The sequence below is a fragment of the Nipponia nippon genome, unplaced genomic scaffold (genome assembly GCF_047370975.1).
Source record: "Nipponia nippon isolate SJK-2023a ecotype South Korea unplaced genomic scaffold, ASM4737097v1 scaffold_1, whole genome shotgun sequence".
In the NCBI taxonomy this organism is placed as follows: domain Eukaryota; kingdom Metazoa; phylum Chordata; class Aves; order Pelecaniformes; family Threskiornithidae; genus Nipponia; species Nipponia nippon.
Window position 1 is genome coordinate 142,580,306 of NW_028262290.1, and position 23,586 is coordinate 142,603,891.

The following is a 23,586-nucleotide window of genomic DNA, read 5'->3' on the forward strand; positions in this document are numbered from 1 at the left end:
CTTTCTTGTGTGACACTAACACAACGCAAATCTTATCAGTCTAGGAAAAAACTAACCCAGCACGGAAGTTTTCAGCTGGGTTCACAAGTTGCACTGGTTAAGCGATGGCTGAGCAAGCGGCAGAACTGACACGGCAAGAGGCAGGGCTTTGGGAGCAGGGTGAGGGCTGCACTCTATTCCATGTCACGCTGATACCCTGGCTCTGCTGCCGGATTCTGGCCCCCGGCCTGCCTCCTGGCCGCAGGCAAAGGGAATCCTCTAGATTAAGGAAAATCACTCTCTCTCTTTTAAGAGGAAAAGGAATCCTAGAACTTCTTAAGACTAGCTTACAATAAAAATAAAGGGAAATTATAAATAACAGTCAAGCTTTCAGAAGGCAGCAGAAGAGTTGGTTTGGGTTTTTTGGGGGGTTTGTTTTGTTTAAAGCAGGAGTCCTATAAAATTAGGGAGTTAAATTGCAGTATACACAACTTTTTAAGCCTGTTAAGGCATCTGAAACAGTCTGGCAATCAATATAAAAACAGGTAGTCTTTCATATTCTAGCAGTTACTGTTTTCCACAAAATTAATCAAAGTAAACAGCATCCGTATGAGAATGTTTTATTAAAAATACATATCTTCTGTTTCACATAAAAAGAATCAACACTGTAATTAAACACAACTTAAGAAGTTGGACAGGAATTGCCTGAAAAAAAATACAGATTCCCGTAATCCCAGAGCACCCAACCTTTGACTGCATGAGCCAGAAATTAAAGTCTTCCTGTGTTGAAGACACAAAGCGCCTGTCCTGCACACAGCAAAGCGCCCAGGGAGGAGCAGCTGGTCAGAGGCAGGGGTGCTCGCTGCTCCGCAGCGGCTGTTCCCTGGCAGATACTCACAGGATAGACGCGTTCTCCTCCCCGAGCCCGGGAAGGCCTGTCCCTCCCCAGCCCTGCTGCTGGGTACAATGGTAACCTTGGCCCGAGAAATGCTGGAGTGGCACTCGGCTCAAGTGTCACAGGTTGGCCACCTCTTTCTGCAAAGAAGGAGAAACTCAGCACAGCACAGCCAGTTAATTTCACTTAGGATCCAGCAGAAACTCACATTAACAGCACTGTTGAAAGAAACCCAGCCGTGCTTCAATGATACAACATGATGCGGCAATCTTTTTGATAAACGTGACCTTAACTGAAACCTACACTGGAATCCACTAGCTTTTGGATCCCTACTTTTCATAACTTGGATGCATCTCAGACTTTCGGAAAGACACAATTTTCAAAGCAACGAGTTCCCAGCTTAGGCAGCAGCAAACATTCATTGAAAGTTTAGTGCATAAAAACCAAAGTCAGAATACAAAAGAGCTGTCAGAGACATCTGCTATTTAAAGTGTACAGAACAAAACACTGTCTGCATTTACTCTCTATAGAAAACATCAGTTTGCCAGGCTGCTTTTTTTGCTCTGGAGATGCTGAAGATTCGGCTCCTTTTAAAGTCACCGAGAGATGTATTCATCATCCCTCCAAAATGATCAAAATGCCTTGTAAATTCAGGCTCAAAAAGCATACCAGACGCTGACTGTAAACTAACATTTACTGGCCAACTCGTAACTTAAGCAAGGCACAAAGAAGAAAAGACACTGGGCGTGATGGGGAAGCAAGCTGACGTGAAATCACAAACCAGTGGTCCCCTTGCTTTGACCTGACAAAGCATCCAAGGATATCGGCAGCTGAAACAGCAACAGTATCTAAGGTTGGGCAACCAGAGTAACTGTAAAGCAAAATTCAATTTTGAAGGGAAAAAAGCTGGCTTACATGTCATTATACATGTTCTAATCCCACATAAGTCATGACCTGATTAAAAGAAAAAAAAAAGATACTTCATCTAACATCATACCTTGTAAACCTAAGAGGGTATTATCATGTAACTTTAGAGGCCTATCTCCTTAAGTATTCTTTATCATCTACAGTGTTAATTCCTTCAACTGCAATTTAATCAAGCACTCTGTCTGAAAGGCCTGTCACTTTACTGACTATGCTGGGAATTTATGAGAGAGATCAGCTTCCTCACTCAGGCCACTGAAGTCCAAGGTCTACCAGTTAAAGCACAATGATTCCTCTCAATATAGTGTTATCACATGGAACAAGATTTGCCCAGCACAGCATTTGTTCCGATTTCTAATGCATGGAAAAGGAAACGAACTGACTTTCAGGAACTTGGATAAGTTTGCAGAACTGGAATTAAAGAACTCTATTTGATTTTTTTAGCAGAGCAAATTTGTTCTGGGATTAATGAAATACAAATATCCACTAAGCTCCAGAATGCCACCAATCAAAATAACTTTCCTTACTGGAATGACATCTTAAAACAAGATCTCCATTTGCCAGAATCTGAGCAAATCAAATACTTGCCTTAATTATAACACTCTTCAACTCGCTGTCATCAAATTTCCAAGTAATTTCAAAGCCCATATTGAAAAGCTTTGATCCTTAGGGCTGACCTGCCCTGCATTTTAGAAGAAAAAATTAAAGACATCCCAGGTTGGGAATTTATAATCCCTCCTCATCCTTGTAGAGCTACAAGGTGAAGCTCACAAGTTATTCACAACCTCATCTTACAGAAAATAGGAATGGGAAACTTTCTCCAGTTGTGACATTGCAACATAGGAAATAACTGGATTTTAAAATAGCTCAACTTGAAAGGTGCTAAAGAACAAGGCTGAAAAGGTTAAGTCTTAATCAGTAATTAAATAAGCTACAGCATGAAAATTCCAACAACCATAAAGATCTACTCTGAAAAATACACAAGCTCATTTTTACTTGTATATACATTAAAAAAAAAAAAATCTAGATTTAAAAATCTCTCCCCAGGGTCATAATCCCCTTCCTAGAGAGATGTTGTTACAGCTTGTGTACAGTGTTCCAAAAGAATCTTTCATAGCCTTCAGAATTCTTCATGGTTTTCCTAATCCATTTTGCAGTGAGTGACATTTCTCTCCCGAACTGAATAATGCTTTAAAGCCTACTTGAAAAATCCATCTTCAAGATGGCCTTCAAATAAAACATTCAAGCTTCTACACAGGATTTTTAAATAGTAGTGTTTTTTGTTTTAATCACAAAATAGATCTAGTGAATTTGCTAACTTATTAAAAAACAGACTAGAAATAAAATTCACAAAAAAGTTTCTAGCCTCCAGTAATTCACAAAATGCTATTACAGTACAGAAGAGCATTATTAGTTAAATCAGTTTTATTTCTTCTGATAGCTACTTTGAAAATAAAGGGTAACTTGACACTAATTCTATTAACATAAGTTCATAAGCAAGTAGGTTTTTGTGTGTGCAGTGGAAAACAAAGAACAGTGCTACAGAACTGGTCTGCTAAATACCCTTTTCAGACATCGCATCTTAAAATACGCATGTCTAGATGAACAAGAAACTCGGTGAATGCCCTGCACCCAGTTCCACTGGCTGCATTTTGATAATGCATGGGTGCAAGGCTCCACCTATGTAGCTTTCACAATGGGATCAGAATCTCGTAATAGCTTATCAAATAGCAAAGAGGTTCAAACCTGCTTTGATCTCAGTAAGCAGAAGGATGAACAGATACTATTGCTAGTGTACTGTCCCAGCATTAGCAGCAATTTTGTCTATAGCGAGCTCGGAGCTAAAACAAAAAAAAAAAAAAAAGAAAAAAAAAAAAAAGGTTGGTCAGGAAGTAACACTCGAGAACAGCAACAGACATGCTGAACTCAGGGCTCCATTGCTTTGCACCTTGGGAAACTTGACCTTACAAACGATTACGCTCAGTGCAAGACAGCAGAGAGAATCAAGCTTGTGATTTTCATGGTTTGAATGAGCACAAGAACTTCTTCTTAAGATGCATGTGTCACAACAGGAATGTCAATTTCTATGGCAGAGAGGCGAGAGCGTGCAGAATACGGCTGAGAGGCATAGCTGTGCATGCTAGGGGCATGGGAATAGAGGGGCTGCCAGAAAGGAGAAGGTAGGCTTTTACATGCGCAGTACCACAGAAACAGCAGAACGGAAGTGAAAAACAGACCGCCAGCACTGGCAATGGCAATAAATACGGAGATGTCAAAGCTAAAGACAGGCTCATATTTTCTGTTCAGATAATTGTTATAAAAAATGACCCAGACTGATGGAGTGAGACAAATGGCACATGCAAGCAGGAACAAGAGGCCAGCCACGAGATGGCAGCCTGCACTGTTTACAAGGCATTTGGCCAATTTGATGTTTGGCACACTGGATACAAAGGCTGTGTTACACATGCCAATCAAGCAGAGAAACAGAGCTGAGACAGCAGTTAACATACTCAGTGGAAGGGCAAACTGAAGAACACGCAAATCCAGTTGATCGACAGCAGTGTACCACTGTGGGTCATATATCACACAGTCTCTGCTCCCATCAAAGCGAGCACACTTAATCCAGAGTCCAGTGTAAACGGTCACATTCCTCTCATTCTTGTTGAATGTGTACAGTCTCATTTGCCTCCAGTTTGGAAGCAGAACTGCTGCAAGGAGTCCAGCTACTGAGGCTGTTCCACTGAGGAAGGCCAGTACTGTTGCTGCATGAACATCCCGGCAGCCCATTCTTGCCCACAGAAGTTTTTTCCTGCCATTAAAAAGAAAATTTAAAAAAATAAAAACCAGTAGGTGAAAGTTTATGGACATAGGACTGACTACAGCTGACTTGTGCCAGGTTAACAAACTTGTATGGCAGCTGGTAGGCAGTAACTCTCTGGCACCTTCTTTGCCTTACACGCTTATGTGGAGGTAACACTACCAAGTTCACGCTTTAATGAAACCTCAGATTATTTCACAGACTGTTACGATTGCTCAGCTGACAGATTGCTAAATTTGCTGTGTTCAAGATCAGAAAGGAGCACTTGAACGTGTGATTCTACACAGCCTTTCACCTTGTGTCACTGCATGGACTTTTACAGAGTCCAGATGAAGAAGGTGAATCACTGAGTGAGCGTGATTTAAGAAGTTCACCTCCCCTCAACTAGCAGCTCCCTCTCTTTAGCCCAGATGTAATATCAGGGTGCCTGTTCAGTCCTACCACGCTGCCGCGTGAGTGAAAAGGAATCGCTTAAAACCAACATCCTTAGACTGGACAAGGAATGCATATATAGGCAGTTATCCACATTTCACATAGGCCAAATTGTTGATGAGAGCTGCAAGCTAGTAGAGAAGGCTCTGTTGAGCAATTTACTATGATTTTTTCAAAAGCAATTAACAGTTCTTCCACACTACTTCTGCCTGTCAAAACCAGCACACGAACAATTCCAGAAAGCAGATGGCTTTTCAGCTTTCACATTCTCCTCTTCAGAGCAAATGATAAAGAATACTGCTTCCGTTTCAATATAACCACTGTCTGCATACCTAGTACAGCCTCTTGCCTGCAGAGATCCTGGGAAACAGTCTCAATAACAGGTCTTTTAAAAAAAAATAGAAAAATTGAGTAATCCCTTCTCTGGGTGCTCGAGATGCTTTAAAGAAGCCTAATACATAATAGGCACCAAGCATCCACCCCAGACTGTAATGAAGTAGGACACTAAAAATTATAGCACCTAAAAATGAGCAGATACTTTCAAAATTCTCACTGAGTGACATTCAGTCATAAAAACTCCTACTGAAATTTCTTCCAAATCATTATACTGCATTGTGCGTATTTGTCTAAAGTCACAAAACAATTCTTTAGGTACCAGAAGTTCTACTTTATGCATATACAAATAACTGAATATCTGTATCTCAGAAAGGTTACAGACATGGTTGCAACCAAAGAAGAAATTGGATCGGATCCCTTACTATCCTTCTACACCTGCAAACGTCAAATGCCCAGGGAACTTTTCAGATAAGGAATTTCCACGTATACGGGAAGCAGACTCCAAGCATTATCAAGCTATACAGCTAGCCAGCATTTTATTGATTTATAGACAAATAAATGAAGCCCAATTTGTCTCGTAAGAAAGCATTATGCATTTATTTACTTTTTATGCCATCTAACCCTGAAGGATTGCAATGGTTGTGGGTCCCATTTAAGTGCTGATCATACTCTTTTAAAGAAGCACTGCTGAAAGGAAATAATGACAACCACATTTATGCTAAAAATGCACCTTATTCATCAAAATAATGGCATTACATTTTTGCTAAGAATAGCTGAGCGTGGGCAAGATACTGTTCTCATGGCATGAACCTTTTCAGATAGCGGGTCATTAATGGGACACCCGCTGGGTAGGGGGACCCAAGACTTAGTTCCATCATAATTGATTTAATGTTATGCTTAACCTGAGCTTCAGTAAGGTCAACACAACCAACTTGCAAGGAAACAGAACTATAAGAAATGAGCTTGAGGGGTAAATTTAATACAGCATCAAATTTTGTTCTCCTCAAGCTTGATACTTTTGATCTTCCAGAAAGAGCTTGCCTTTGCCTGGATAAAACTTCCATGTAGGCAGGGCATACTCTGAGACAGAGCTCTGCAAGAAGCAGCTGGAATAAGCACAAGACGGACCATGTTCAGAAACCCACTGTTTCTGCAAATTCATTTGCAATAGCAGATGATGAAAATCTGGGCAGAGTTAATGCAGGGTGGGCAAGAAGTGATGTCAGGTTCACCCATATTCTCCAAAACAAAAGGGTGAATGAAAAAAGATGGGGTATTTTCTTTCCTTCTACATTATCAAAGCGTAGTTATGGCAAGGACTACGCAGCCAGGACTTAGGACAGCATGGGAAAATTTGTATTTTTCTATTACCTCTGCTGTACCAGTTACATGGACAGAAGACATTAGTCTCTAGTTGCCAGGTGTGTTTAGGCCACCCTGCACACCTTGGTTTTGCTGGCCCTTTCTGACAGATGCACCAAGGGTGGTTTTTTTGGTTGGGTTTTCTTGTTGTTTTTATTTTGAGTTTGGTTGGTTGATTTGGGGCTGGTTTAGGTTTTTGTTGGTGGTGGTGGTATTTGGTTTTTGAGAGTTTTTGTTTGTTTGTTTGCTTTTAAAAAAAAATAAAATGAAAGAGTTCTTAGTGCTTCTTTTGGGGTAGGAAGGGAAAGACATAGAAAATAGCTCATTTTCCCATCAGAGGCTATCAAGGGAAAGCGAATTTGTAGGTGAGTTATCCATGATCCCCTCATCGGGGGAAACTTGTCCCATCTTGTAAATACTGCTAGCGTTATAGCTGCAGTTATAGCTTCAGTTACAGATCCCTGATTAAGACAGTACCAAAACAGATGTTGTCTTAATGAAGATGGATCCAGTGTACTTACCAGCAGTGTGTCCAAATCAAGAGAAACCTTAGCAACTTTTAGAAGTAGGAAAAAAGGTGCTACTGGATCTAAGAAACAGAACAAGGAGAGAGTCAACATCACATTTGTTTCATGCAATTCCAGCAAGAGTGTTTACAGCGTAATTCAGAAATAAGGAATCTCAGATATGTTTACATTAGGCCAACTCTATCACCTTTCTACAATTTCCTCTTACTTAAAAATCAAAACCCAAACTACTTTTCTTTCTTCCCCCAGGATTTTTCCCCACAGCATGTTCTCCTTCTATCTACTTATCTCTGTCTTCATGCAACGGATAAGAGTGCAAAAAACTCCCTTTCTTATGGGTGTTCCGAGACACAGAGATGTTCACATCCTGAATTTTATGTTTCTAGAAAAAAAATCCATATGAAGTCATATAAAATGATTATTTCAGATGTTAGGCTCCAGGCTGCACTTAAACAGCAGGGAGGAAGGAGTGCAATGATTTTTTTAATGTCAAGAGAACAAAACACAGACTCTAAACTGTTTATATACTTGTGGTTCTCTGTTCCTTCCTGGCTTCTACACAAAGGTTTGAAGGAAAAGGGAGAAAGGCAGGAAGTACTGCTGATGCCTTTTCAATGGCTGTCCAGCTTCTCCAGAGGAAGAGAAAGGATCCTCTTGTGGATTCTCTTTACACCCACACCACTGAGTCCCAAGAGCAGCTCTGCAGGTCATAATAGGAAAATCGCTTTTCTACCAGACAGTGTCAGACCTACAGGCATGTCATTATGTGACTGTTAAGAGCTACAGCCTAAAGGTGAGTTTGCCGTACTAACATGTACAAGGACATAGAGTTTATTCTAAATTACCTGTATCAAAACCTGAAATACTATAACGATTATATATGCATAGTCTCCTGGGGTGCAACATCAAAAAAATTCTTCTATCAGACCATCTAGGCAAGATGACCTTACAGCACGCACTCCTGGAACTCAAATTTTTCACTAAATGAGAAAGTGAAAAGTCTAGAGTCCTCCAATATGAATGCTATGTCATGTAAGACATGGAAATGCAGACACAATCAAATCAGGCATCTGGATTTCCACTGCCAGGTTAATCAACCAAGACTGCTATGAGTAAATGCAGCAATATAGGCAAAGTAACTCCGCAGGGCTGCAGAGGTCAGCGTCAACATGTTCAATTACATTTGGAGGAGATGTAGCTGCGCTCTTTTTTTTTTTTTGAGTTTGAAACTCAAAAAAAAGTATTACTGCAGAGCTCAGAGCAGCTGTTTTTATTCCCTAACGTTTCTGAGCAATTTTCAAGCTTTCTGTGTATTTAGCAGCAACTGAAGCCAAGATAAACATACAGATGCCTCTCTAGGTTCACACCCCAAAATACCAGCCAGTGCTCAGTAACAACCATAATTAAGTAGAAAATTAGTACTGGCAAACAAACGTGTCAGAAAGGGAGCTGTGTCCAGCCCAAGAGTCACTCCCATTAAATGATGAAAACCTGCGGCCACCAGGTGTTGTAATAAACAGATACAGAGCAGGTATGGAATATGCTACAATAGCCAACTCAGAAAGCCCTCCATTTCTGCAGACATGAAGTTTCTTTTCTCTTCCTCTAGCTGTTTAGTTCATCTGATTCTATTCTCTATCGCTGGTGGCACTGAACAGCTAGGAACCTCCGCCACCTCTGAACTAGCTGTCCAATGGAAGCAGTCCAAGCACACTTTGGCCAGGATAGGTGAAACCCTGTCTTGCCTTAGATTCCAGACTCAAGCTTCTCACACCCCAAGCATTTTGCAGCTGTAACACTCAAGGCTCTTACATCTGATCCACAAAAGTTACCAGTCCTAATGCCACTTCAGGGACAGATTTTACCACGGCTCCTATTCTAAAGATCCATGCTGCTGTAGCAGGAGACGCTGGCTGAAGCTCGTTAAAAACTGGTAAATCATTGACTGCCCACAAGCTAACAAAAATGAAGTGAAGAAGAAAAAAAAAAGGCATTGACTAGAGACACAGTTCAGCAATGAGTAAAGCCAGTTCTGTTCCCTTGCGTGGCCTCGAGAAGACCATGGTCTGGGAACCACCACTGTTCTGTAAAGCCCTGCAGGAGGGAGGTCACAGTAAACACAATTTGTAAACAAATGCATTCTGAAGCTATCCACAACAGTATTATCAGTTTAAAAAATATGAGTTTTGGAGAACTGACCACCAGAAAGAGACCAACACCTGTCCTGTTTCAAGATAATTGAAGTAACTGATACAGAATCAGTGCCACCAGTCCATTTTTTTCCTTCTAAAAATCAATCACACCGTTCCAAGCTCTACAAAACTCCTATTAAAAATGAAACCCAGACGCAAAGGATTAGAATTAACATTCCTAGCTAACACATTAGGAGTTTCCAGAAAAACTGGCAGCACGGGTGATTATTTTACCAACCGATTTGGAAAAAACGGATGACACACGGCCGGGGCTGAAGCGGAGCGCCCCCACCCCCCGGGGTGCCGGCAGCCGCCCCGCCTGCCCCGCCGCACGCCGGGCACCGCCGATGCCCGCTGGCAGGGAGCCTTCTCCCAGCTAAAGCGGACGAAACCCGTCGCACTGCGAAGCGAGGCTCGCAGGGGCAAACCCGGGAGGGCCGCAGAAACCGTCCCCGCCGGCTCAACGTGCCCAACGGCGGCGGGCGGAGCGGGCAGCCCCCGCGCACAGCCCCACGGCAGCCGCCGGGCCGGCAGCCCCTCATCAGGGCCGGGCGGCCGCGGGCAGCTCCCGCCGGGCGCCGCGCCCACCCCCGCACCAGCCGCCGACCCTCGCCGCTCACCCTCCCGTCAGGGCGCGGGGGCACACGGGTCGGACACCATCGCCGCGGCGCTCCCCGACCTCCGCCTGCCGGAGCGGCTCCTCTCCCCGCAGGCTCTCGGGAGGCCGCGGCCGGCCCGGAGGGTTGTGGGGCTGTAGTCCGGCGGCGCCGCAGCGCCAGCGCCCGCCCCCCCGCCGCACTACGACTCCCAGCGGCCCCCGCTCGGTGCGCGGGGGGCGGGGCGGGGCCCACGCGGAGGGGCGGCTGCCGCGGGGCCGGGCCGCCCGCTCGGTTTTGTCTGTTTTTAAGGAGGACTGGGATGGGCACGCAGCCCCGCGGCGGGAAAAAACATTCCAAGTCGAGACGCCTTTGCTTTCCAATCAGTTTAACAGCTTTGAAGCTGAAAACACCCTGTACAATAAAGGACTTCCGATTTTTTTTTTTTTTTTAAAGGAAAATGGAAGTGTGCCTGCTTGCAATACAAAAACTGGAACATTAACTATTCCCAAAAATGTACAGCTCAGTTGAAAAGCACTCATCATTTTCTTCACCAAAGAGCAACATATACCCACAGCTTCATAAAAGGAGGGACTCCCAAATTAAGCCTGGGAATTTGGAATCGGGATTTATCTGATCAAGAGGACTACAGCACGCACCAGCAGGTGTGAAAACACCCAGTACACATCCGCCTCGCTTTTTTGTGCTCCTACAAGTCACTTCCTTGCAGCCATTTATTTGTGTTTTCCTTTAGATCTTTAAAAATAACAAAAAAAACCCACAATGCAGTGCCTGTCAAAATAGCAGAACCGGTTCACCTCAGAAGCACTAGGCCTTGGAAAATTGCTCCATCAGAAATTTCCCTGGGTACTTCTGATGTCCATGGCAAAAGACGTAGAGTGGTTGAACTTGCTCCTTTGATACCTCTGTGGGTTATATTCCTCCTATTCATCCCATTTGGCAAAAAATATTCCAGGGATCATCAGTTGTTAAGCAGTGCTTTGAGTTGCACATACTTTGGTCTTTACTCTGTTGAGTCAGTAGCCAACATAAATGAGAAAAAGCTGTTCTCTTCCCCGCTCTGCTCTGCTCAAGGGCCAGAAGAAACCAAGACAATGGCGGGGAGCAGAAAACTGGGCAGTGGTGGTAGAGGGAACAAAAATTAAATGGATGGTCTGCATACCAATGGGTTAATGTAAATATGAAAAATATTAAAATGCGTTGGATCCAGTCAAGAATGCTAGCTTCTATTCATTCGTTCTTCTTCTGAAGTTTGTAAAAGTAGTAGTTTCTTTTTCTGATATTCTTCATTCTCCTGCTCTGCTTCCTCATCTATGGATTTTCTTATACGTGCTTTTAGTTCCTCAATTCCTTCCCCAGTATATGTAGATATAGGAATTATATCTTTGAATTCAAGCATATTTGCAGGAATCATTTCTTCCTGTAGCAAGTGTAAGAAGTCTGAAAAATCATATTGAAAGAGTTAGTACAACCCTCAAACAGTGTACCACTACAAAGTCCATAAAATCCAATTAAATATAGAAAATAAACTTTAATAAATTACAGTAATAAACATAACTGCAATTAATACAGAAGTAGTATTTGCTTAATTTATCTTTAAGAAAATAGCTGAAGCCTCAGAAGACAAGCACTAACATAGCAGTTATACCATACTTGCACCCTCCTGAGAAGATTCTATACCCTTCCTTTAAGATAAGCACAACGAGATCCCAAGTTGTACAACATGAGCGATGGACGGTTTTAAGCCTTCCTGCTTCTTACACACTCCAGGAAACAGGAAAAACTTCACCCCAATGTAACAGCAAAACTACAGTCAGCCCCTACATAGACCTGTCCAGAATTTTCATGTGTTTTGGCCAAAGTCACATGATATATTGTATGTACATCGGTGTCTGTAAGGGCACCTTCAACGGAGCTTACTGTTACCCGAGATACCTAGACTGGAAATTTGCTCTCCCATATCATAATTGGGAAGTATCTTCTAGGACATCTCTATTTTATTAAAATACCTCCCCAGCAGTGAAGCCAGCACTACAAATGCATATAAACAGATCTCTAAATGCAGGAAGTGGTTTTAAAACGTATGTTCAAATAATAAATTTAATAGCTGACTTCACTTCAGTTTCAAACAACTCCTTGCCAATACAGAATTACCCCTGATGAAATCTCATTACTACTTCTGTTGAAGGTAATTGTTGAAAGTTAATTTACCTTGAGGATTCTGTAGTTGTTTCGTAAGTTCATTTAAGTTATCCTTTGCACAAGGCAAATCCATTTTATTAATGGCAAGAAGTGCAGGCTTTGTTAGAAGTTCCTCTTTGTACAGCTCCAGTTCCTTAAAAGACAAGAAAATTTGCCTTAATAACTGTTTGTAGTTTAACAAGTGCTACTTCAGTTTTACATCTCCTCTTTCATTTGTCTAATTGCCTAAATAGTCTTTCATGCCTAGGCAGCTGTGAGATCGACCTGGATGCTCAAGGTTGATGTATTAAAGCAGTCTGACAGAAGAAAATAATTTTCAGTGATCCAGTGATTTTTTTTTCCTCAAACACAGGTATTTCAGGTAAACAGGCTGGCCCGTTCTGAAACAGCCTCCTATAAAAAGAATGACAGTTTTGTGTTTGTTTTTCTGATATCCACAAACACAAAATCAATTTCAAAAAAAGTTCAGAACTATAAAATGTATAAGAAAATTCTTTGGGGAGTTTTCTGATTCTTAAGCATTTTAATGGACTATGGTTAATACAAAAAATAAAATCACAACCATGAATAAGCTAAAAATAAACAGCAAGAGCTGAAATTCAGAAGATTCATCATCTTAAGTCGTATAGCTAGAGAGAGAACAGCTGCTAAACTTGAAATTACATAAAATGTATTATTTTAGTCAGAGCAATGGTAAGAGATGGAAACACCGAATGTCTGCAAAGCTGGGGCCTGATGTCTCATCTCCATGAGGCTATGCAGCAAGGGCACTGAGGCAGGGATTTAACTATACCCAGGTGTTTCTACTTCCTAAAATGCTACCAGACTGAGGAATCAAAAACGATGTATCTGTTCACCTTTACTTGACTGTAAGAAATATCCCATATGCTGCACAGATTAATGAAGGAACAGTCGTGCCCAACATAAAATAGAGCAGTTTCACCTGTACAGTTAAAGATTTCATCATTTTGGAGAATCCTAAGCTTGTTAACTGGCCTTACATTATAAATTCAGAAGACACACTAACATTTGAAAGTTCTTGATCAAAACTGAGCCTTTTTCTTGGCTCAACACCTAACTACAACTGTCAATTAGGAAGATGAGAACTTACCTTTGTTAGAAGCAGTATAGTTTCAAAGGCTGTTCTGAAGTGAGTCTTAATAGACAGTTGAAACCCAGAAATATCAACCTGAAAAAGTTACACAAAAACAAGCTTTGTGGATTTAAAGTATGTTACACTATCAAGGTACTTTCCATCAACTACTTTGCAGTCAAATGTCCACGTACATGCCCTCATTCCTGGGCAAATAACAGAGGGCAACTATACACCAAAGTAACACCATAGACACTGGAAGCACAAACTGGTTGGTTCTGATACAGTGTTTCTTAAAGGTCTGATTTTTAAACCTCTTTTTTAAGGGGATCTTAGAGAAAAAAGAAAGAAAAAATCACCCCATGCTTTAATTATGCTTGGAACTCTTCACTGCTCTAAATCAATTAGGAAATATTAATGATAAATTCTATTTAAGGATTTAATTTACCATCAGTCGTTTGAGCGTTCCATTCTGAAAAGTGTTACAGCTATATTTATCATAAAACATGCAAATTACAAACAATTTCCTAAATTCAAACTACACTGCAATTAAGATGCATTTTATTTACTGCACTGCCTTTGATTTCAATAAGCTGTAAATTTTATTTAACTTACAACTAAGAGAAGCTGTTTGGTTCTTTCTACATGTTTGAGAAATTTGTGGCCCATCCCTTTGTTTGCATGTGCACCTTCAATCAGTCCTGGGAGATCAGCTACTGAAATCTAGGAAAACAAAAGTTTCAAACAAAAGATTTCCAACACAAAAAAATGATGATTTTAAACTATCAACACCTATTATCATTTTATATAAAGAAAAGAACCCAGACAAAGGAATGTCAGAAATATCTCTTGAGAGACTCCTTTTACAACTGTGTGTATTCCTTGGAATCGTGCAGGGGATCAGTTCTCTGGCAGTATGCATTGGCTGTTTCAATACATTTAGAATCTATCACCAGAAGCAGATTTAAACAAAATGCTACTATTACACAGACATTGTGCTCCTCATGTTCCCCCATCTATTTATTTATAGCTATCTGCAAAGTAGAAAACAGAGGGTAATAATACCTCTGCAGAGATCTTGCAAAAATTACCTATTACCTGAGAATAAAAGAGACTCTGAAATGCAAGAAGATTAGGCTGTCACAGTTGTATAGAATTCAAACTGTCACTGGAAAAGAAAATAAAGTCTGTTCCTTGTGGCTACAGAGGATCATTATTCCAAATGCAAACCCACTTAACATTGTTCCCCTGAGCATGAGAAGCTCCAAGAATTTGTCTTCTGCTCTTCAACTGAAGAGGGATTTTGATTAGTATGTCAGCTTCCAACAAGAACCCAGCAACGACTGCCGCAATGGAGAGGGATCTTCTCATTTTCTCTGCTGGTTGAGAGGGTTGTACACAGTTGTGAAGGAGAGCTGAGACAGACCGAAAAAGAGCAGAATACTAAAACTCCCAAATTTCTACTCATTAACTCACAGAAAGCTAAGACAGTGAAGCAAAGACGACCAAAATCTATCTAATACCCATCTAGACAGCAACTGGATTCAATTAAGCAATGCCCAAAGCCAGCACGCAATAAAATTTCCAGTGTGCTCCCTATTGCAGAAGAGGGCCTTCTGCTACGAGTGAGTTACAATCCCACTCATGTGTCACACTAACTTCTAACTATTATGCATTTCCTAAATATTTGAAGCCTTGCTTCAGAATTTTCCATCTAGAGAGACATGAGGTACAGCTGGATGAACCACAGACTTGTACCTAGAAACAGGGAGAGATTAACTAGAGATTTAGAATAGAAACATCCACGTCCTGGTGTGATGTATTTGGGTGCTGTAGTACCATCATCAGCACCTTTTTTGCCAACTTCAGTTCTCTTTCAAAGAATATTTTTCACGGAGCTCAAAGAAACTCATAGTCTCTCAAAACAGCACTTGGTTCAGATATTCTGGTAGAAAATGTGAATGCTTCTGGTAGTTTCCATGATCTGGTACTAAGACCTAAACCCAGACTCATACTCAGATCTTCTGCTTTTGTGTCTTTTCTTTTCCAAGTAGTAAAGACAAATGGCACCAAGTAACTTGCATGTATTTTCTTTATTATAATGTACTGAGATAAAATAAGCAAATTGCTATGTATTTCCTTAAAAACGTCAATGTTCTGTAGGAAAAAAAAAAAGATATAATGAGCCAGTCTCCCTTGAGTGGTACAGGACAGTCACCTCAATTATTGCTCTTAATTGCTTATGTATTGTTTTCAGCAGTTGCAACACTGAAAGCTGAAGTACTTCCTCTTACACGTGCTCCCTGGGATCACAATGACTAGCTCCTTTGATTTTAGAAAAGAGATTGTTTTGTCCATCTAGTTCCTATATAGCACCCAACACTGTAGTATAAAAACCACGAACTGCAGAAACAGCCAACAACAAGGGTCATTGGCTATGACATGAAACAGACTGCAGAAAAGAAAGCCAGGAGTGCAAGTAGTTCTCCTGCTGGAGAAAGATACACCAGTAAGAGCAAGAGGTCCTGATTCATGGAAGGTAGTCAGTTTTTTTTAAAAAAGGCTATAAACAATCCTGTTATTTGCAGCAGAACTTTCTAGGGTAAGTTACCCTAAACTAGCAGATAAAATGAATATACAAAAAAATTTCCCTTAGATGTGTGAATCTCTACAGGGTACCTGACAAACTAGACTTACTTCCTTTAATGCACAGTTTTGTTAAAGGTTGTTAAATGAAGGTTTCAAGCATCAGCTACTGAATCCCCCTAAGATTATTGCTTCTGAAAGTGAAAAGAGGAGTTTTCTGTCTTTTCACATCTGAGAAGTATGCTCTTCTGGTTAACTCATCTGAAACCCTTTTATGGATTTGCCTTTTATCTTGGAAGTGATGAGTCCAGCACTGCATGTATCATACACTTCAAAAACAAAATAAAAGCATATCAAAGAAGATTCAAGCTTGAGGAATCAAAATGGTTTTGGGGGTCCAAAAATCTATTAGTAAGAGTCTCATTTAGCATTGGTTTCCCCCCCAGTGGATACTGTAGAAAGGATTCCAGGCACGACACAATTATCTGACAACTTTACCTGAAGAAGTTGGGTGGAACTGGGTTCACAAAAATTAAGGTGGTAAGGCAGTAGTTCCACCAGTCCTCCACAGCTACCGCCTACCAGAAAAGAGTACCTGGGTGCAGTTCCTTAGGTAGTGCACGATCCTGGCTGTTCAGGCAATCACTATCACTTCATACTATTTTAGTTTTTTATCAAAAACAAAACCAAAACAAAACACAAAAACCAAACCACAAAAGGAAGTTAGAGCAGCCAACCTAGAAAGCCAGAACAGTAAGTTATGGTAACTGGGTTATATTCACTGAATTCCCTGTCATTCACTGCTGCCCATCTGCAGCTATTGGACAAATCTGCCACTGTTTAAAATCCATTCTGAAAATGACTCATGCATTCCAGAGCTCTCTGTATAGCCAACTTGCAGAAAATTTGCCTCTTCTAAATAAAAATAACAGCTTAGTCTCTGAAACAATGATTTTTTTAAAGTCCTAAACTTAACAAGAGTATACTAGGACACAGCAATCTCAATAAGATTATAAAGCAGCATTAGAACACAGAAAGGAGACAAGGGAAAATGAGAAGCCATTTATTAAAGTGACTTGAAAACAGCTCAATGTCATATTACTGCATTTGGCTATAAAACACTCTTCTTATTACTTCATAAAAATAGTACTTTCTCCACAACTCTCATTAAGTCCACGTAATTGCATTTTATATGTATACATTATAGACACATATATGAAAAAATCTACAAGTTTCCTTTTTCTTTCTGAAATTATGTTAAGCAACATAACTAATCATTATATACAACTTAAACAACCAGAATGAACTTTCGTACCAACCTGCTTATAATCTGCATACATGATCTTTCCTAGTTCAGGCTGTATTGTTGTAACTATGACAAGGGAAAAAGAGAGGAGGGGAAGAAAACAAAAATGTTTTTAACATTTTAAAAAACATTACTGTTAGAAAACATTTAAATGTTGCAGAACTTTCTCACTTCCTATTTAAATGAAACAAATGTTCCGTAGCAGAAAAAAATAAGGCAAATGGGATGTCAAGAATTACTGCAAAAGAAATATAGAAAAAGAAAAACAAGAGAGAACAAAATTAGACCACTCAAAAAAACAGGGGTTTGCCAAATCTTGGCACTGTCTGCAGTTCTGTTCCCATCATCCCAAAAAGGGAATAGAGGAGCTAGAGAAGTCTCAGACACAAAAATTATTATCCAGACTATAGAATAGCTTCTAAACAGGGAAAAATAACTGAAGGTAAAGTGAGATAGTACTCTTCAAACTGAGGAAAAATATAAAAGGCCTGCAGAGAATCAGGAGTGGCACAAGAAGGTTGGTAGGAATTATCAGTACTTGTACTCTTGCTTTTCAATTAAAGAATGATCAGACAACTAATCCTAATTTACTGATAGAAAATTAATAAAAATTTTCTGTCCATTTTTCAGTGGACAGATTCAAAACCAATATCTGACTCCGTTGCAAGAACAGGTGGTAGCTATTTCCAAAGCATACAAGATGTTTATGCAAAGGAACTTGATGGTGCGTATTCAGTAGACTGAGGATATTACACACCACAGAGAGTCTCAGATGCAATAAAATGGGCTGAGACTAAAATAAATGTTAAACAGACCCTGAATCAACAGGTTGAAACACTATGAGGGTGTACACATGAAAAACTGAGGTGGGTAAAGGAACAGGACACTGAAACAGCCAGTCTCTCTCTGAAGTATTTTTTATAATTAAAAATCTCTGTAACATATTTAGCAGACAACACTGTTATCTCCTATTCTTTATTATAAACCTGAAAACCAAGTCAGAGAAAAGACTTCTTGCTCTCATGAAATATTACGGCTCTAAAAATAAGAGTATGAACTTACACGCATAATTTGCAATCTCAGGTTTGGCATGAGAAATCTTGCTTAACAAGGATGATTTTCCCGCATTTGGAAACCTAGAAGGAAAGTCAGGATTTACACATTGAATAAACGCATGTGTGATTCCTGTGTATTTTATTACCAAATACACTATATTACCTTAGTCAAACTCAGTGCTATCAACTAATGTTTGCAGACTCATTTACTCAGACTTTTTTAAAAAAAAAAACCACAACAAAATCCAGATCATTATGGGGTTTTTTTAATCAAATCTGAATATTTTTTCTAAACCCAACAATGCTTCCCAAGGATGCAGGCAGAAGAGGTATGTAAATACACATGTAATAGATTTAAGGGAAATCTTTCAAAGTCACTCGGGTGGAAATACAGCATGAGCATTCAGGTCTACTTGAATTCAGTCTTCACATGCTATAGCTAATTTTGTAAATTACGTTTACATTCTAAACACCTGTCATGGAAATGCATCTTATCAGTTGGATTTACAGTCTTCTGGTATACAAATCACGGTTAATGAAACATTCTACAACTTAAGTACCAAGGATATCTATGCTACAGTTTGGCTAATGTAGCAAAGCATATGTAAACTCTGTCTGTCCATCTATACAGGGGCAGGGGGAAGAGTGAGAGAGAGACTTTGTGTATATAGACACACATATGCACAGTTTGTGCATGTTTTTAAGGCAACAAAGTTGCATGAGGGATCCTGAAATTAGGACTAACCTGCTTTGTTACCAAGTAAACCAAAAAAGAATACCAGTGAAGCCCTAGGAGCTGGTCTGTGCAGACCTGACTGTTGTAGTATACTACAACAAAAACGTTCCTTAACGGATACAGTAGCTTTTACAAAACCTTCTTCACAGAATACGTCTACCCATTGAAACGAAAACCTAAGTTAAAGCTGAAATTGTAACACATGCTTATTTTAAAGATTAATCTGAGCTGTAAAAGACACAATAGCCTTGATCCATGTCAAACTTGAAGCTAATGCTGACATCACAGGGTAGGCTACAGTCCTTATTCATAGCACCTGCTCCATATGGGAGATCACAGAAGACTTGTGTTCCAGTCAAATTCACAGACAGTTATTCAGCACAACATTTCAGTGCAACAGCGATCAAAGAACACTGTGTCTACCGGCAACTGAACATTGGTGACAAGATACAAAGGCATGTGTCATACAGAAACCATTCTCCACTTGAATACGTGCAGAACCATGACCCGTTAACAGGACAACTAATAAGAACATGAGCTAATGAAAAACAAGACTAGTATTACATTAAGGGGCTTTATAAATGGGTTGTATACAGGGCTTTCTTAAAAATGAAAGAGGCATAATGACTCTTGTTATAATAGGGTAGTTTTAATGTGCTCTGATGTTGAAAGGTGCTTTAAAGACATTCTGGAAGGTTACTCTGGTCATCTCCTCAAGTGAGTATTTTATTTCCACTGAGGTACAATATGCTCTTTGAAGTTTAAATTGCAGCCTATGCTACACATCACAACCTGTACCCAAACCTGATGGGCCTTTCTCAAGTCTATATGTTTTTTACCTGATCTGTTAGAACAGCAAAACACTTGCAAATCTACTGAAGTAAAAATAAAAAACACAAAGACATCAAAGTACAACTACAAACTATCAGAGGCTGATTCATACTCTCAACAAGAAAATAATATGCTCCTCTAATTAATTGATAATGATTTTTTTTATCCGTTTTAAAGGGAAACTGTCAGCTAAAATACAAGTTAAACCACAAGATTAAAGAAGCACCAGTGTCATAAAACTCCTATACTTTCACACACTCTAAAAACAAGAAAAAGGTTCTCTATCATGTAATTACTGAAGACCAGTTGAAAATTATATAACTTTAGATAAATCTGATATTAACAGAATTATTTCTAATAAGAAAAAAAAGAAAAATGCAGGTAGAAAACCATGTTGTCTTCAAGTTTCCATTCTTTAACAGCATATACCAATTAGACTATTTCCACCTCAAACCCCTCACCATTTGACGTTCCCTATGGTTTTTATTAATAAGGACCACGGGGCGGGGAGGAGGGGTAGTAGCTGCTGAGTGGGCCAATACTTTTACAGTTGTAGTTTGTTGAAAGCTTTCTCCAAATAAAAACATATTTACCTGCATTGTTATAAAGCAGCAACATTGAAATGCAAGTCCTACATTGCATTTAGAACTTGCATACTAGAACTGCAAGTTCTAGTTTGTAATTACTTCCTTCCAGCGTTCCAAGCTGTTTATTTAGGAGAGTAGGCTATGTAGCCTTTGAAACTCTTTAAAACTACTATTGAAAGGATCCACTTGATCCAGTACCATAAAGCTGAAGATGCAATATGGATAGTGTTCATGGGTCTGTTTTGCACCTCCTACTTAATTCATAAATATTGGCAATTAGCATTTTGATAATCACTGCAATTGCTACATTTAATTATATTGATAATTATATATTACCCTCATTCATGAAGCCCTTCACCCACAAAAGCATAACCAATACTTTCCAAATTTTAAAATTAATTTGAATAGGTTTAAATTCTATCTGTTTTTTGCAAACTGCAAGTAATTTAAGTGGCAACGCAAATGTACAGTATCACTCATCCTCCAAACTCTCAAATTTCTTTGAAATCCCATTTGAAATTTACTACTTTGTTTTCTAATATCAGTTCTCAAACTACAGTACTTACCCAACTAAGCCAACATCTGCTATAAGTTTCAAATCAAGACGAACAATTCGCTTCTGACCTTTGCAAGGCATGAAGTTTGTGGCCAAAGAGCCTCCGAGACCTCCGCGAGCTGCCAGGAATCTCTCTCCTGCTGCATTAAGCTCTCCTGAAAATATATTCACTAGTGAAAAAGCACAGTCCCCCGCAGTAGTTATGATTTTCCACTTAAATCTACCTTCAATGAAGAGACAATTTTCTGTATGCTTCCTTGCAAGAGCTGTGCACTCAGGGTCGTGGTACTTTTCCTTCTTTGGAAACAAATGAAAGCAATCACACCCCAGTATTCCCCTCTGTCATACAGTTAGTCACTTCAAGAAAAGTGCTAAGTACAGGCAGGCAAAGTATGGCCAAGATAGTAGTTCTGAAGGCTCCAATACTTGAATTCAAGAATGCAAGGAAAAATCCACATTGATAGAGATGTGGCTACAGCAAACTCTTCAGATATTCCATATTTTTTCATTAAGATGCAGGCTATAATATCTCCTTTAGGGTTAGAACTTTAGAATAATTAAAAAAAAAAGTGCAACATATGTAATGCAGTATATAATTCAAGGATACCTTTAGACACTGACATGCCTACATCATAAACAGTTCTTGCCATACATCCAATTTTGTTAAACATCTAAATCAGAGTAATTTGTGAATTTAGTTTGAACTCTGAATAATATGAGAAGAAAAACTCTGAGAAACTGCAAAGGAACCATTAAGAGCTATTCTAAAAGCACTATATTGAAAGAGATCTTCCGGGTTACTACCAAGGACAACTCTTTAAAAAAGAGTAAAAAACAGCTAAGTATTTTAGATAACCTGAAATGTTGATACTCAGCAAGGATCTTTATCTTTTAAGCAATGTCATAATTCAGTAGAGTTATAGGGACCCTTACCTGAGTTTATGGACACATAATTTATGTAAGGTCATTAATGATTCTGTGGAGGATCAGCATGGCTTCCAGCCTTTAACACTTGTTTGCAAGGGCAATTTTCTTTCTGCTGCACATAGTGATACAAACTAACTACTGCTAATTTCGGGAAGGGGTCCTTGTTTTTCCAACGATTTCTACAGCATACTTTTTGTCGACTCTTTGTCCAAACAAAGGAAAACACACACATATTTTGGGAGATGTGTAACCTTAGAACATCCCAGTGTTAGAAGTCTGCTAGATGCTATCCATAAATATGACAGTATCTACCAGATACATTAAAACAAAGCAAAAGTTCTTACCAATCTGCTTGCCATCATCACAAAGAACTGAAATTCCCAGAGGCACATGAACTTCACAGTCTTTTCCTTTTTCACCTTTTAGTGCTTCAACCCTGGGAGAAATTAAACCAGGCTTAGTAACTTAGGCTGACATTTTGCTTTCTGGAAAAGACGTATGTAACAACCCTCAACAAACAGACTCTTACCTGCTGTTGGCTCCCGCTCCAGCTACAAATCGCTTCTGGGGATATCTGTCCCTAATGCTCTTTAAGGTAGTTCTTTCTCTGGCGACGAACCAGACATCACCGCCTCTTCCTCCTTCCCCACCTAGGCGAGGATAACCCATTCCACCAGTTCCTCCTTTCACATAGAGCCGTAAATCGTCTACGAAGTTGCCATACTAACAAAACAAGAGTTTCGTATCAGTATGACGTTCTGTTTGTATTTCGTTTTGTAGAAAGGCGAGTAAAACTGCTTGGATAGAACTTTTCCCTGATGGCAATCATGAAAGTTCAGAAAACAGACATGTAACCCTCCAAAATGTATTTTTAATAAGTGTGGGACGTTTCTTCCCCGGCAGCGATGCCTGACGGCACGCCCGCCCGGCCTGCAGAGCCCCGGGCCGAGGGACGGGGCCAGGCCCCACCTCAGCGCCGGCCCCCGGCGCCCAGCGTGCCACCGCCGCGGCGCCCCGGCGCGCTCCCTGCCCGGCGCCGTGCCTCCGCCCCGGCAGGTACCGGCCTCCTGCGGGGAGGCCGCTTCGCACAGACGGCGCCTGGGGAAACCGCCGGGGGCCGCGGGTCAGCCCGGGCGAAGGGAAGCGGGCATTCGGCTGGGACGCGCCCGCGGAGCGACCCGCCAGCCCGCTCCGGAGAGGCCGCGGGAGCGGGGCCGCGGCTCCCCGCCAGCCCTTCCCGCCGCCCGAGCCCTGCCTGCGTGGGGGTGCACGCCCGCAGGGCCCGTCCCCACCGCTCCCCGGGCCGGGCGCACCGACCTTCCGCAGCAGGGCCCCGCCGCACCGCACCATGGTGGGAACCACCGCCTCCGCCGGGGCCCGGCCTGCGGCGGCCGCGGGACGAGAGGGGCGGGGCGGGGCGGGCCGGCGGCCCTGAGGCGCGGGGTGGGCGGGGCCCGGCCGCACGGGGCTGTGTGGAGAGGAGGGGGCGGGGGGGCCGCGCCCGGGCGCAGGGGCCCCGCTGCCGGCCGGGGCAGCGCGGAGGGAGGGAACCAACCGCCCCGGCTCCCGCCACGGGGCGGCCGCCGTGACAGCCGCGGCGGGGCGAGGCGAGGCGGGACCGCGTC

The 23,586-nt window shown here is 41.1% G+C and overlaps 2 protein-coding genes across 8 annotated transcripts; both read right to left on the bottom strand.

The window, feature by feature from the left end:
* Positions 1 to 568: 568 nt before the first annotated feature.
* On the bottom strand, positions 569 to 10,156 carry CLDN12 (claudin 12). Of its 5 annotated transcripts, XR_015708329.1 has the most exons (5): positions 10,086 to 10,156; positions 7,268 to 7,335; positions 3,545 to 4,607; positions 2,387 to 2,480; positions 569 to 1,014 (listed from the first exon to the last, which is right to left on the bottom strand). XR_015708329.1 is itself a non-coding variant. In XM_087775347.1 (3 exons), the coding sequence occupies exon 3, from the start codon at positions 4,583 to 4,585 to the stop codon at positions 3,848 to 3,850; it is 738 nt and encodes a 245-aa protein (XP_087631473.1). In that variant the 5' UTR covers positions 4,586 to 4,607; positions 7,268 to 7,335; positions 10,086 to 10,156; the 3' UTR covers positions 569 to 3,847. The 5 variants fall into 5 exon arrangements, 1 of the variants encoding a protein (XP_087631473.1); XR_015708328.1 differs by lacking the exon at positions 2,387 to 2,480; XR_015708326.1 differs by having other exon boundaries at positions 569 to 2,480.
* On the bottom strand, positions 569 to 23,382 carry GTPBP10 (GTP binding protein 10). Of its 3 annotated transcripts, XM_087775315.1 has the most exons (12): positions 23,279 to 23,382; positions 22,491 to 22,684; positions 22,306 to 22,397; positions 21,045 to 21,189; positions 18,332 to 18,405; positions 17,283 to 17,335; positions 13,993 to 14,100; positions 13,396 to 13,473; positions 12,294 to 12,417; positions 10,086 to 11,522; positions 7,268 to 7,335; positions 569 to 1,014 (listed from the first exon to the last, which is right to left on the bottom strand). In XM_087775315.1, the coding sequence occupies exons 1-10, from the start codon at positions 23,309 to 23,311 to the stop codon at positions 11,302 to 11,304; spliced, it is 1,122 nt and encodes a 373-aa protein (XP_087631441.1). In that variant the 5' UTR covers positions 23,312 to 23,382; the 3' UTR covers positions 569 to 1,014; positions 7,268 to 7,335; positions 10,086 to 11,301. The 3 variants fall into 3 exon arrangements, with proteins under 3 accessions (XP_087631441.1, XP_087631459.1, XP_087631450.1); XM_087775333.1 differs by lacking the exon at positions 7,268 to 7,335; XM_087775324.1 differs by lacking the exon at positions 569 to 1,014 and having other exon boundaries at positions 10,721 to 11,522.
* Between the last annotated feature and the right edge of the window lie 204 nt (positions 23,383 to 23,586).

What these genes read in the sequence shown, in the direction of transcription:
- CLDN12 (XM_087775347.1), bottom strand. Translation starts at nt 4,585, where the DNA reads ATGGGCTGCCGGGATGTTCATGCAGCAACAGTACTGGCCTTCCTCAGT.
- GTPBP10 (XM_087775333.1), bottom strand. Translation starts at nt 23,311, where the DNA reads ATGGTGCGGTGCGGCGGGGCCCTGCTGCGGAAG. An exon ending in GCGGGGCCCTGCTGCGGAAG is followed by an intron (nt 22,685 to 23,278) that starts GTCGGTGCGCCC and finishes TTGTTTTGTTAG; the next exon opens with TATGGCAACTTCGTAGACGA. An exon ending in CTATACTGCTTCTAACAAAG is followed by an intron (nt 12,418 to 13,395) that starts GTAAGTTCTCAT and finishes TTGTCTTTTAAG; the next exon opens with GAACTGGAGCTGTACAAAGA.